The sequence below is a fragment of the Apteryx rowi genome, unplaced genomic scaffold (genome assembly GCF_003343035.1).
Source record: "Apteryx rowi isolate R43461 unplaced genomic scaffold, aptRow1 scaffold_660, whole genome shotgun sequence".
NCBI classification, from domain to species: domain Eukaryota; kingdom Metazoa; phylum Chordata; class Aves; order Apterygiformes; family Apterygidae; genus Apteryx; species Apteryx rowi.
The window spans coordinates 445,349-459,621 of record NW_020450939.1 but is presented as its reverse complement, the minus strand read 5'-3'; the positions used below and the strand labels follow the sequence as shown (position 1 = coordinate 459,621).

The 14,273-nt window shown below is 58.9% G+C and overlaps 1 protein-coding gene across 1 annotated transcript in view; it reads right to left on the bottom strand.

The window, feature by feature from the left end:
- The window catches only part of CHRDL2 (chordin like 2), a 31,685-nt gene extending 26,403 nt beyond the window's left edge, over positions 1 to 5,282 (bottom strand). Inside the window, exon 1 of the mRNA XM_026085182.1 lies at positions 5,201 to 5,282. Coding sequence (XP_025940967.1) covers positions 5,201 to 5,282 — 82 coding nt within the window. The remainder of the gene's footprint in view (positions 1 to 5,200) is intronic.
- Between the last annotated feature and the right edge of the window lie 8,991 nt (positions 5,283 to 14,273).

Here is a 14,273-nt window from a genome sequence, read left to right as displayed (position 1 = left end):
ACAAAGGAAAGGGTGACCTCCAGCCCCAGCAGGGACAAGAAGAAGCCATCAACTTGGGGAGCAGCCAGGAGAATTTAGGGCAGACACTACAGGAAGCTTTCCAGCTATGAGGAGATTTAGCACCAGAGCAGGTGATTGCAGAGGCTCCTAGATGGTCTACGGAGCGACTGGAGCAGCATCTTCCAGAGGTGGCCTAGATGCTCTAGATCCAAGGTGAACGGCCTGGAGAAACCCCTCCTGGTCAGCCTCTGGTGACCGCTGACGTGTCTCTCACACCGTAAGAATTGCCCCCAAAGCCTCCTCGAGCCAAACATCTCGATGGTTTCGTGCCTCAGCCACTGAAGAGACGCCATCCCGGCTCTTTGTCGTCCCACTCTAGATACAGTGAGAGACAACGAACCGAAGGGAGACCCCACTGTCTCCCTTTTCATAGCTCCGTATTTTTTTTCGGATCCATATTCCTCAAGGCACATTTCTCTGGTAGAACAAAAGGAAATCCAGCACCTGCTGCAGGCATTTCACTGAGGGCATTTAGACAGGCACGAAGAAGAGTTATGCAGCCAAAGCATCCTCATAGCATGACAAGCTACTGCGTTTGAAGGACCGCTTGGTTCAGCTTCCCAGGGACAACACAGGGTGGTGAGCGGAAAAGAGCGATGGAGACAGATTTCCTACATGGCCATGGGTTTCCTGGTCTCGACCAGAGTGTGAGCTCTGACCCAGCTTTCCCCAAATCCAGGGTGATCATAACGGCCCTGCTAACTTGCTGGTGGGTTAGTGGTTCACGGRTCATTAATTCTGACTCGGGACAGCAACACAAGACAAGACTTCTTGCTGACCCATCAGCCTGACTGATGTTGGTCACACCAGCCCCAGACATCTCCTGGGTCTCAGACACAGACAGGTCCCCTCAGACCAGCAGATCCATGGGACCTGTCCCTCCAAGCTCTCCTGTCCGCTTGCACAGCCCTTTCAAGCCAGTTCCTTGTGCATACTCCACATTTGCAGCAGGCTGTAAGAACAAGGACATCCCTGCAAGTCTCTCAACCTTGTCCTGCTACCTGAGAACTTCAACTACAGCTGAACCAGGAGCTAAAACAGGTCAGAGCCCATTTTCCAAACCTGCAGGCAAGCAGTACGGCACAGCTTCTGTGCCGTCTAAACTCTGCCCCGCCAAAACAGCTGGTGACCACAGATCCCCTGGCCATCAGGGACATTTGCCAGCGTGTACAGTCCTAGCGCATGAATGTGTTCAGTTTCCAGCTGAACCCAGAAGAAGGGTTGGCCACACTCTAGCAGTAGCCCCAGTACTGGTCCACTCATGTGCCCGGACTGGGAATCCTCCTGGCAGATGGGAGATGCTCTCCTGCACCGTTCCTGAGCCCCGCGGCGGTTTATTAACAGGAACCAGCACAAGCTATTAAATGTGCATGCATGACTGCTACTGAAATACCACGTTCTGCCTGCCAAATCATCGTCTTGCTCAGGCTCAGCTACGTTCACGTCACTCCTCTCCAGATACAGGAGGGACTGCTGCTCAGTGAGGTCAAATCACACATACATGTGCATGGTAAAAGACCTACACATGTACGTGCGCTTTCACGCAGGCATACAAGACCCTGCCCCTCCATCCCCAGCCCCCAGACTGGGGTTTTCCAGACCTGAGCAGAGGGTCCCGATGGGTCGTGCGAGGTTTAGAGCTGCATTTACATCATGTCTCAAACGGCCCCAGGGGACTGCGCCCATTCACGCATCTACTCCTGGGCCTGGCCTCTGCGCGCGTGGGATCACAGCGGCAGGATCAGGGGATCGCTCCTGATTTACGCTGGATCCCAGCAGATAAGTACGAGGCCTGTTTGACCCACCGGTTCTGCACTGGCTGCACATCTTCAACCTGGTTTGCATAGGACAAGCCATACGCATTTGTGTCCCCCCCCAACCAATTCCTCCCCTGTCCAGCTTCAACCAAGACGCAAGTGCATTAAGGTTCAGAAGAACGGGATGGAGGAGAGAGAAACCCACACGAATCACCGTGGGCTAAACCGTGAGCTCAGCTACGCTACGAGACACCAGCGAATCCCCTACCACAGCTAAAGCCTTGACCCGCAGCTAGGCAGGAGCTAACGCGCCCGCAAAGACCCGAAGGCACGGAAAATGAGAAACAACCTCTTCCCCTTTGCTTGCCCACTGCAAAAAAGCCACCGCCAGCCCCGGCGCGCGCCGTGCAGCCCGCCTCGCACGGCAGCCTCGGGGCCGGGGAGCCGCACAGCCCGCGGGGGCGTCGCGGACGGCGCGGAGGGATATCGTGCGGGTGCCTCATCCGGGTGCCTTCGCGGGACGTGCCTCGGTTTCCACAGCAGCGAGTTGCACTCCGGCTATCAAACAGGCTCCAGCCGATCCGAGATTTCACAGCAAGGATGATACCGAAATGATTCCCTCCATTTCTGCAGCCCTGGTTTATTCCCCCCCCCCGAGCAGGGCACGTCCGAGCTGGGTCCCCAGCTCCGACGGCCTTTTCGGAGGTCACGCACCTGCCAGCCAGCGCCGCGCCGCGCGTGCGGGGGTGTGTTTATGCAAACCAGCTTGCGAGTTTTAAGAGCCGCCAGAAATAAAGAGCAAGAAACTGTCTGGTACAGAAAGTCCAGGCACTCGTATGACAGCCCGGTATTTATGAAGGGCTTAAAATGCAACTTAGCTGCAAAGGGATTAGTTAAAACACACCGGGCCCGAGTGAAATCCCGCACCCGGAGCATCCCCGCAGCAGAGCGGATGAGGTCTGGGTCCCAGGGCGATGCCTGGATGTCTAAACCGAGGTGGGCAACCCTCGCCTCTCCCTTACCGTGGCCACCGGTAGGATTTGCTTTCCGTGCCAGTTCTTCCTTCTCCTGGAGATCCGAGTCCCTCGTCACGTTGGATCGAACTTGCCGAGCGGGGCAGACAGAGCAGGYGATCCCACGAGCCCCCCATCTCAGGGAGCCGCGTTAAAAAATGAAAAGGCAACTTCCAAGTTCCTGGGGAAAAGCGCGACCCCGTGCTCTCCGGAGACGCTGGCGTTTAAATGCCTCCAGCCAAAACATCATTGCGTTAAGCGGTCGCTGCTGAATTACTCACAGTGGACGAGCTGCAGCACATTTGGCCCAGTAACCTGTGCCTCTGATATTTTTTCAGCTGAGAGTGTAAATCCCCTAAAATAGCCTGTTTCTATGGGCAAATTCTTCTCCTCTGGCTTGCCTTGAAGCCCAAGCGTTTCTACTTCTCACCTATTTTTAGTGCTGTAGGTCTCCCGGCTGATGAGCCTGCTCGTAACCGATTTGTTCCTGTATTGATTCTTTCTAAGCGCTCAGCCGCAAAAAAAACGTGCGACGGGGAGTTCCCAAGGTGAACGGTGGAGAAAAGCCCACGGTTTGCTCGGGAGCTTGTCACCAAGACCCCCTGGTCCTCGGCCGCTTGGCCCCTGGAGCCCACCCGAGCCCTCGGCGCAGCGGGAACGCGCCCGTCCGCCAGACCGCGGCGCACACGGGGCTGAGCCAAAGCGACGCAGGGCTGAGGGGCAATCCCCGACCTCCAAGCCTGCCCCCATCCCACTGCCCCCAAGCCCATGTCACCGTTAATATCCTTGCAAACAGACCCCGGCACTTCCCAGGCTACATCCATCTCCGAAACATGCCTGGCTCACACTCCCCCAAAGCGCAAAAACCCCGCGGACCCGATTTGTCCTGCCTTGTGCCCAACTTAGAGGCTTTGCCACCATCAGCAGGCACYTCTGAAGAGCAAACACCTCCCTGACATCCGAATCACCTTCTGGAGATGTCTCCATCCTCCTCTGACCGTGGGTACCGGAGTCACCGCAGCTCCCCGGCATGAGCGGGGAATCGTACCCGCTGCCCTCGCACGAGGAACGGGTGCCGCAGGCTGGAGCTCGGCGGCTTCCGAYGGCTCCGGGAAAGGGAAACAAGCCGAGCACACCAGGAATTTGCTCTCCAGGTTTCCACGCAGCGCTGGGGAGCAGAGGCTGCAAACCTCGTCACCTTTTTGCTGTGTCCCCCTGCCCCCTTCGCAGCCCGAAACCGCCGCCTGCCTTTTCCCCAGCCCTYCCGGCCTCCGGGACGAGGCAGCTCAGCGCTCCGCGTTTCGGATTCGCGCTCCAGCAGGACGGTTATTTGCCCAGAGCCTAATGCATTGCTGGCACCGGGCAGGTCATAAATCACCCAAACGCAGCGCCCGTCCCAGTGGGCTCTGCCGAGGTTYTGACACGTTAAAGGGGAGAATAAATGTAGGGTCACGACGGGTCTGCGCTTGTTTGCTTGGCACCGGGGCRGCGTCGCGATGCCGTGAGGGTGCCCAGCGCCTGCTGGCCGGGTCCCGGTGCCTTGCCCGAGCCAAACGCACCTCCTGGCGCTGAGCGACACCTCCATCACCCTCCAAGCTGCTAAACAGCCCTGGCCGAGTCCTTCGAGCCTTTTTGTACAAGCRCTGAAGCTCCCTCCTCCTTCCCCGTCCCCAAATCTTTTCTGCCCCAGTTTGCCAGCTGGGAGCAGGAGAACCAGGGATGCACAAGGGATGCAGCAGCTTTGGTTTTGGGGGCTCACGTCCCCCGACGGCTCCTTCCCTCTGCTCCCGAGGAGGCGAGATGCGCCGGGCAGGGGAAGGGCTGCAGTTCAACGCCGGGTCCTGCACGATTTTTAGGCGGCAGGAGGGTTTTCCCGGAGCTGCAGCATGTTCCCCCTCCAGCTCCCGAAACCCCACGGCCTCGTCCCGTCAGCAGCGCGCAGYGGCGTGCTCGGCGCTGTACATCCCCGCGAAGCGGCCGGGGCCGGCAGCAGGTGGAAGGGAGGGGGGTGCACAGCCACCTCCGTGGGGATGCAGGGACGGGGGTCCCCACTCGCCGCGCGTGCTGGGACGTCCTGGGCGTGGGGTGCCACTCGGAGGGTCCCCGCAGGGCAAGCGGGAAGAGCGCTACCTCTGGGGGAGCTGTCATGGCATCACCCCCCCCCCCCAAAAACCACCACCTCGCCCATCCCCTCCACAGCCCGCACCGGTACCGTGCCGGGGGGTTTGGGGGGGGTGTGGGAAGGAGATGGGGGTCCCCTCTGGCCCGGCCCCGTTGCAGAGCTCTGGGGAGCCTGGCAATGGGGAAACTGAGGCACGGAGGGGCTGGCGGCTGGGGGGGGCGCGGAGCTCGGCCCCGCCGCCTACTTACGAGCCCGGGCTCGGCTCTCGGGGGCGACGAGCAGCAGCAGGCACCGGAGGAGGAAGGCGAGGGCGCCCGGCCCGGGAAGCATCGCAGCCCGGCGGACGGGGCTTCGCTGCCGGGGCCCGGGGGTGTCTCGGTCCCGGTGCCGGGGGTGTCTCGGTCCCGGTGCCGGGGGTGTCTCGGTCCCGGTATCGGGGATGTCTCGGTCCCGGTCCCGGGGATGCCTTGGTGCCGGTCCCGGGGGTGTCTCTTTCCCGGTGCTCCGGGGTGCCTCGGTGTCGGTGCTCGAGAGTGTCTCGGTGCCGGTCCCGGGGGTGCTTTGGTCCCGGTCCCGGTCCCGGGGGTGCCGCGGTGCTGGTGCTCGAGAGTGTCTCGGTCCCGGTGCTCGGGGATGTCTCGGTCCCGGTGCTCCGGGATGCCTCGGTCCCGGTGCTCGGGGATGCCTTGGTGCCGGTGCTCGGGGATGCCTTGGTGCCGGTCCCGGGAATGTCTCGGTCCCGGTGCCGGGGATGTGTCGGTCCCGGTGCTCGAGGGTGTCTCGGTCCCGGTGCCGGGGGGGTGTCGGTCCCGGTCCCGGGAATGCCTCGGTCCCGGTGCTCGGGGGTGTCTCGGTCCCGGTCGTGCCTCGGTCCCGGTCCCGGGAGTGCCGCGGTGCCGATCCCGGGGGTGCCTCGGTCCCGGTGCCGGTGATGCCTCGGTCCCGATGCTCGAGGGTGTCTCGGTCCCGGTGCCGGGGGTGTCTCGGTCCCGGTCGTGCCTCGGTCCCGGTGCCGGAGGTGTCTCGGTGCCGGTGCCGGGGATGCCTCGTTCCCGGGGCTGGAGTCCGGCGATGCAGCGGTGTCGGTGCCGGCGCCCGGGTGCCTCGGTAGCGGCTCGGTGTCGGTGCCGGTCCCGGGGCTCGGCGGTGCCTCAGAGCCCAGCGGTGCCCGGCGATGTTTCGGTGCCGGTGCCGGTGCCCGGCGGGGCTCGTCTGGCTCCGATCAAAGGCGCCTCCTTTAGGGGTGTGGGGGGAGTATTATTATTATTATTATTATTTTCCCACTTTTTCTGGGTGTTTTAGGAAATTCCTCGGCGGCGGCGGCGGCGGGGCGGAGGGAGGGCGGGAGGCAGCGGGGAGCCGCACGCTTAACCCCTGCCTCCCTGCACCCGGCAGCCGCCGGCCCCCCCCGGCTGCCCCCCTGCACCCACGGGGGGGGTCTCCGAGCCGGGGAGCCCGTGGCAGGGACCCCCCACCCGGTCCCGGGGTGCTAYGGCGCAGGAGGGGGGACAAGCGGCACGCGTCACCCCGCTCCGAGGCCCCGGGCGCCCCTTAAACCCCGCCGGAGGTGAGAGCACCCCAAAACAGGTGTCAGCACCCACGTTAAGGTCAAGCGCGTATAGCTAAGCGCACCCAGCCCGGGGCGAACGCAGTCCCGGAGCAGCGCCGAACCCCACTTCCCAGGCTCCGAGCTGGGCAAAGGAGAAATCCGGCTCGGCCACGGAGGCCAGGACGCGGCGGCAGTGCTGGGCCTTGCCCCAGGTCCACCGCCGGGCTGGCAGCCGATCCCCTTCCCACCAAACGTGGACAAGGCTCCTTGCTCCATGAGGCAGCGGGGCGCTTTCTCCCGGAGCGCTCCGCACGGCTCTTCCCACCATCCCTGCGGCGCGCAGGGGCCGAGGTTACAGCGAGACGGAGCGGGAGAGCCTGCTCTCCGCGCCAGCTGCTTTACATTCCTCCAGCTGCATAAAGCCATCTTAAATGACCAGCGTATCCCCGGCCTGCAGGAATCCCCTCCCTGGCGCCGAGCCACAATCCCAAACCCTCCTCCCGCCATCCCCCCTCCGGGAGCACAGCCCGGGCGGGAGAGCCGCGCTCGCACCTCGGCTGCCTCCGAAGCAAGGAGCTGCCAGGCACGGAACAGCGGCGCGGACGCGATGCCGATAGGTGCAGGGACCCAACTCTGCGCCCAGCCCTGACATGGGACCATAAAAACACCTTTAAAGACACTATTTCCCCTGTGCCTACAGGTTTATGGCCCTCGTCCCAAGCCCGTAGTTTGGGGCTGAGCTGGACCCGGCGGAAGAGCAGTCCCACCACTCAAACTAACGGATGGCACCGTTGAACACCTCTCCAACAACCGCAACGAAGGACGAGCTAGCAGGACCCCACAACGCCGTCGCTTTGAAAGCCGCTGGTCACGCGGTCACCGCTGGAGAATCCACCGCGTCTCCAGACAAGCTGCTCCCGGGTCCCTGCTGCTCCCCAAGTGCTGCATGAATTTGTCCCGCTCCAGCTCCCAGCCTTCTCTGCCTGTCCGCGGGGCTTCCCACGGCCAAACTAACCCAGGGCCATCCCCTCCCTCCAGTCTTCGCAGGCACCAGCCCTGAACACACCTCCACATTCACGTTCCTCCTTGGGCAGGCTGCAGACCAAGGTCCCAGACCTTGCAAGAGCCCTGGACTTCTCCTTTGCAGATGGCTTCATGTCCACACCACATGGTCTCCCTCTTTCCCTCCTCTCCCTCTGCTTCCTTGCACCAGTAGCCAGGGAGAGATCCATCACTTGAGATCTGTTTGGCACCAGGTGACTGTAGACCTCTTCCACCAGCCACGTGATTACCGAATTATTTTCCTCCATTAATTCAGGCTTGGGCCTGGGCTTTGCAGATCCACCTCGGATGGGCGTCTGCAGCCTGATACAGGTACCGCCGTCCCCCTCGGTCCCGGGCAGCGAGGTCTTGGCGCCCATGGCCAGCTCACTCGAGGCTGGCACCAGGCCACCGCTTTGCCAGCAGCGCCAAGGTGGCCCGAAACCCCTGCCTGGTGGGAAATCCTGCCCAGACTGGGCATGTGCCCCTCTGCCTCGCGGAGGAAAGCAGTCGAGGGGAATTTCTGTGGCAAAAACTCCTCTTTCCAAACACAAGCCCCATATCCAAACCATGTCAGAAGGTGCCTGTTCCTGGAGCTGGAGATGAGAAAGGGAAATCTGCTTTGCAGTAAAAGAAGCTTGTTTTAATAACAGGTTAAATCCTCAGCTTTGTTACTTTCTGTTTAACCCGCTGAGCGCGAGAAGTCAAGATACATTTCTGCACCTGCACGGGCTAGACGCATCTTTCTGAAGGAAGCTGGCAACCATCGAAGCACAACGAGCAAATTCGGCTGAGTCCCCACCTCACTTGGCTCTCCTGCACGGGGCTATTTGCGATCATCGAAGTGCGCAGAGTTAGAAACGGAGCCGGGTCCTCTGTGAGGATCATCACGGATCTGCTTGTTTACAAGCTCCACGAATTATTTTACCGCGCTGCTCCGTGCCCTGCCCCTGTGATCGAGGGCTTGATTACTGCRGGAGGACCAACGGGCTGCAGGAGAAAGCAAGAGCTCCCACCCCAGGGCTGCACGCCGAAACTTCTGGCACCTGCAAACTTCTGACAAACTACAAAGCCAGTTTTTCAGAAAAGCCAGCGAAATCCCTTGCGGATTACAATGTCCGTCGTGTCAGAGTGACCCGAAGGCCAGCATCGTTCACGTCGCCCTCCCTTCCTCCGAGCRATGGGGCAGCAGCCCTGGAGCATCCAGGTGGGTCTGGGACGGGATTTCCCTCCGCTGTGATCAGGGGACCCCTATTTTTTCCCTCTCTTACTGTCCCCGTCGCACTATCGGCATCTTGTCCATCGGCAGCTCGGTGCCTCCGTGCAGTGCAGGACTTGCACTGGCCACGTTTGATTTCCCCAGCGGTCCCAAAGGCACCATCTAACTCAGCCTTCACCACTCCAGCCATCGCCACGTCCCTGCAGATTTTGCTAGCAATGCCTCTCTGTGTCCTTCCCAGGCCTCGATAAAGAGATCGGGAGGATTTCGGTAAACAGCGGGCTCCTGCCGGCTCTCACCAGAAGCAGCCGGCACCTTCCCCTCCCAGCTCTTCCCTCGCAGAGGGCAGCCTTGAAAAGAACATTTGTAGTGTAGGTTTGCAGGCAGTTGCGAAAGCACTTAGAAAAATGGGGACGCGAAGCCCAAGTCAATGAAGTTATTTTTTTTGTCGCCGCTGCAACAGCAACAGCTGCATTCAGGACTGTAGATCCTGGCCCTGCATCAGAGCTAAAACGTATGGGAAAGCTCAGCCATGTCCTATGGGCAGACCCAGGAAATAAAGGCCAGTCTTGTCAGGAGCAAGGTGCTGTGTTACGTCTCTGTTACATCTAATAAAGAATACATTCACCCTTTGGCAAAAATGAGGCTCTTTATCTTAATCTGCGAAGGAATCTGGCTGACAGTTCGATCCTGCCAACATCAATCCATCTGCGATCACGAATCAGGCTCCAAAAACCATGGGATTGGCTTGCAAATAATAAAACTTGGGTCCTTTTTATTTGCCTTCTGGTTCCTGAGCTTTTACGTCAAACCCGTTTCATGTTGTCAAGCCTTTCTGGGCAATCAAGAAGACGAGACGATTCCTTCTTTCGCATGAAAACTGAGATTCTCCTACAAACTACTGAATAAACAGCGAGGGCTCCAATAATATCCCCTGCCATGCAAGCCTCATGGCAGGATCGTGAGCTGGCCAGACTGCAGGCTGGAGGAGTTGGCTGCACAACGTACCTTTCCCTGGAAGTTTGCAGCCCAGCATCGCTGACGATTAATCCAACACGCGTGCGTGGGCCAGGAGAAATGCATGTGTGAGCACTGCCAGCTACAGGAGACGGAGCTGGAAACCTGCAGAACATGAGTCTTTACAACTCAAAATAAAGAAATCAGGCTGCAAAGCAGCAGGACTGACTCCTACCCCAGGGACACGTAGGGATGGAGGAGCTGCTGTCTCACTTGACTGTGGGCTACATATATATATATATATTTTTTTTTTGCATCTATTCAGTACCTTAGAGGAGGAGACGACGCATCTGACCTCGGCCTGCCTGGTCAGCTATAGTCCATGAAGATGGGCCCATCCCATGCCAGCAAGATAGGCATGAAATGGGATGATGTCCTCCTTGGAAGGGACAAACTTCCTCTACTGATTGGAAAGGGAACCAGCCCCGGATGGTATCTCACCCAGGCCTCCTGTGGTCTTTCTCCTGTGGTCCTCCTCCTGTGGTCCTCCTCCTGCAATCCTGCCCATGAGTCGGGCCGAACAGAGGCTTTCAACTCCCCCTGCTAGAGGACCTTGAATTTCCAGGTGGCATCCCATCCCCACCAGCTCGTGTTTCCCCAGGGTCTAAGGACTTTATCTGTTCAGAGGGCGGATAACCAGCACTAGATATGCCAGAGCAACCACATRAGAAGGCAGTGAATATCTATGGAATAGCTTTCCAGCAAAGAAAATCTCACTTTAAACCCATTCCAACAGTAGCTGCTTTTTAATTTTGGTAAAACAGCTGCAGACTGCATGTTCCCACCATCCATAGGTCCTGCCCAGGGTTTGCGGGGAGGTTGTCTCTCTGCCACCTCCTGGCGGTGAGCTCCACCAGGTAGGTTTCAACCGAGCAAAATCAAAATTGTACTTGTGCCACGACTTCGCAAAACTCCCCGTTCCCCACCACATGGAGATGATGGAGCAATCTGGAAGGGAGGAAAGGAAAACAAACAGCACCTGCTCTCCGCTYGGTCCCCTGATTCGTATTTTCAAAGTCCCCAAAGAGCAGAAAACGTGCAGCCGATGCTGGCAGCCCGGGCTGAGCCGTGCTGCAGAGTTCAAACACCCATCGCAGGGCCCGGTGGAGGCACAGYCCCAGTTTATCCCCTCCATCTGCTTTCCCACACAACCTCATTTCAGGGGGCTTTATCCCTCCCTCCCGCTGCCCTCCTAAAGCAACGATACGTCGCTGTTAGGTTATGCCGCCGTCGTGCTCTCTTTCTGCGCAAGGACGTTGTCGTGCCCAGGGTTCGGCCACAAGCTGGATGCCCTGAAGAACGCTTCGTGTCAGCCTTTTTCCTATTTGTCTCTCTTTTGGGCTTTTCCAGCAGGCAGTGGCTATTAATTCTCCTCCAGATCCGAGCGGCCACCACAGAGAAGTCAGCCTACCTCCACCTTTCGAAGCACTGAGCCCAGGGCAGGACTGTCAGGGTCACTAACGCACAGCGCCTTCCTCTTTCCCCAACACCCTGCAACCATCGACCAACCATCCTAACGGCTCAAGCTAGCCGGCAGAGCCCAGCGAGGGCAGGCTCCTGTTCCCGATCCGTCCTGCTCGACAGCCCTCCTCCCTGGAGGTACATAAGCCATCAGGAGGTGTAGAGGGACTTTCGGTTAATTGGGGCTGATGTCTTGGGTGGCTCCACTCCTCACTGGCTTCCCTGGGTACCATGCGGAGATGGAGAGAGTTGGATGAGGAGGAAAAACACCTTTTTTCCCCAAGCGGCAGAGTAAATCCTGCCTCCCCGCACCGATGCATTAGGACCTGCTTTCACTGCTGGATCGGAGCTGGCTCTGCGGCGCATGGATGGGAAGAGGAGCTGGTGAGGAGCATTTGGGCTGGGCCTTGACCTGTCTTTATGCTGTTCCCTGCTGTCCCAGGCGCTGCCGGACTGGACCCCACATGAGCTGTCCTGGCACGGAGGTGAGTTTCCCAAATGGCACATCTATTCCTTCCCCGTCCTGCTGAGCCCTCCATCCCAGTGCAACCACCAATCCGCAGAGGGTTGGGTTTCACCTCAAACCCTTGGAAAGTGGCTAATACCTGTGCTACACTAAAACGGAGGTGGAGTAATGCTGTAGTTCGTGGGAAACCATGGAAAAGAAGCCACCTCCTTCCCSCGACTGCCAGTGTAACTCTTGAACTCCTCGGTGGGCTCGCTGGAGCCGTCTCTGCAGTCGGTCTCTTGTGCCAACCCCAGCCAGGTCCTGGCTTTGGTTCAGCTCTCCTGACAGCAGCATGATGGCAGGAGAYGTGCCTCCAAGCGAAGAGGCTGTACATCAGCGGTGAACTTCTCCTGAAGCTGCAAGGAAACACCTTGTCTCCGAGCAATCATCAGCACCTCCCCATGAATCAGCAGCAGCTCGGGGAAGCTGCCTCTGGCTGCAAGTCCAGTACAGATGTCGCCTCACTCAACATCTGATTTCCTATTCCCACCCTGATGAGTGATCAACACCGGCAAGAGCTCAGCAGGCTCCTGAAGGTCTCTTGAAGGCAGCTGTGCTTGGGATGCTGGACAGAAGGGGACATTCAAGCAGAGCGTTCCCTGTGGAGCAATCCCAGAAACCGCTCTGCCCAACGGGCCCCGCGGGAAACTCAGCCTCGCTCAGATACTTCACCGCGTCTCCACACGACCCCTCGAGCTACACAGGYAATCTGCAGAGGACATCACCCTGCCTCTCCCTGACTCACCACACCGGGAAAGGGAGGAGCAGCGTTTGCATTTATCATCGTACAGCACTCTAATGACTGTGGGGGAGAACACCTGCAGCCCGGGGTGTAGGGAACGTCATTTGTTACAGTAGCTTTAAGGCAAAGCGCGTTCCCAGGGGCTCTGTGGAATTGCAGCGGGATCCGGTCAARCCCTGCGGGAGCACATTCCAGCATTTGGGAATGTCTGTTCTCCATGCAAACAGCCAGAGCTACTTGCAAGCAAAGGTATTTTTTGCATGAATCGAAGTGTCAGAGGATTTTTTTAGGGCCTCTAAATCTGCACGTTTTGGGGGTTTAAGGCAGCCACTRACTGATGAGGCTTAAAAAGATAATTTACCAATGGAACAGCATAGACATTTCCCTGGAATGGGAAATCCTGTAATTTCACCATCTTTTAAGTGGGGTGCCAAGCCCAACACCAGTGCATGGTACCTAGCCTAGAATCAGAGTGAAACCAGTGATCTGGAGAGGACGGGGAGGAAGGACAGAGGGAATCCCCTCCAGGGACGGAGGTCAGCGACGGAAGAAGAGAGAGGGGCCAAAGAGAAGCCGGCAGAGCAAAGCCACAGCAAGCATTGGGAAGGGGCAGGATTGCCTCCGAGGGTGAATTACTCGAAGAGGCTGGACCAAACGTGCAGCGCGATGCACTTGGCCTCTGGTGCTCCACCTTGCGCTCCAGGCAGCGAGCTGYGGCCRGCAYGGTTGCTTGCAATGGAAGAGGGAASGGGGTCAGAGATGCAAAGTGAGGCTGGGCCGGGTGGGAATTGCAGCCAAGCAGGAACAAGGAACAACCAGGATGGAGGACAGATGGCAAAAATGTCCATCCCTCCCGGCTGTGCTGCAAAACATCCCCCACCTGCAAATGGGGCTGTGTGACCCCATGGTAGACCTCCCACCAGCGCTGGCATCCTTGCTGGGAGGGCCACGAAGAAGCAGGGCAGCAGCAGAATCCCACCAGCTCCTCAGGAGAGGTGAGAAGCAAAGAAAAGTCCCCCAGCAGGCTGGGCAAGGCAGAGTTTTCRGTTCAGGGCTGCGGGAAGCGAGGTTAGAGCCTTGCACGGGCTTAGGATACCCTCTGCAGGCCAGCACRGGGCTCCACACACCCCGAATCGCCRAGTTTTGGTCGGAAAAACGTGGAGACACGAAAACAAAGTCCTGTCGAGGTGAGGCAGGATGTGCAGGAATAATGTGGGAGAATATATGGGAGAGATCCCTTCCTCAATCCCACCCTCTATGACTAGGACCTCTGCTGAGAGCTAAAGCTCTGCATGGCAGTTTTCTCTTGAGTGGCTTAGGTGGGGAAAAGGGTCTGTCTCCTCTTCCCATGTTTGCTGTGATCAAGGTCCTGCCATCACTAACTTGCCCCTGGAGCTGGAAAAAGCTACTTATGACTAACAGGAGGCAAATCAGAAGGAAGGAAYGGGAGGCTCAGCCTGGTCCGTAGCACTGAGATCCTGGTGGCTCTATCTGGAGCAACAAAAGCTGGGGACAGGCTCTGACCTCCCTCCCCGAGGACTCCCCGGGCTCCGGCTCCAAGGCCAGCCTGCTGCCGGGGGACAGGGCGACTCCACGGGGACCTGCCGACATCCGCGGGAACAAGGCGCCCCGTCTGACTCTGTCTAGCGGCGACATCTATGGGACAGCCGCCGGGGAGAGCCAGCCTGGAGTCTGGACGAAGACCAGTCCCGGCACCGAAACGCCTTCGTGTTGTCATTACGGCTTAATAAAGCCACTAGCAGGTTTTTTGTTGCCTGGGAATT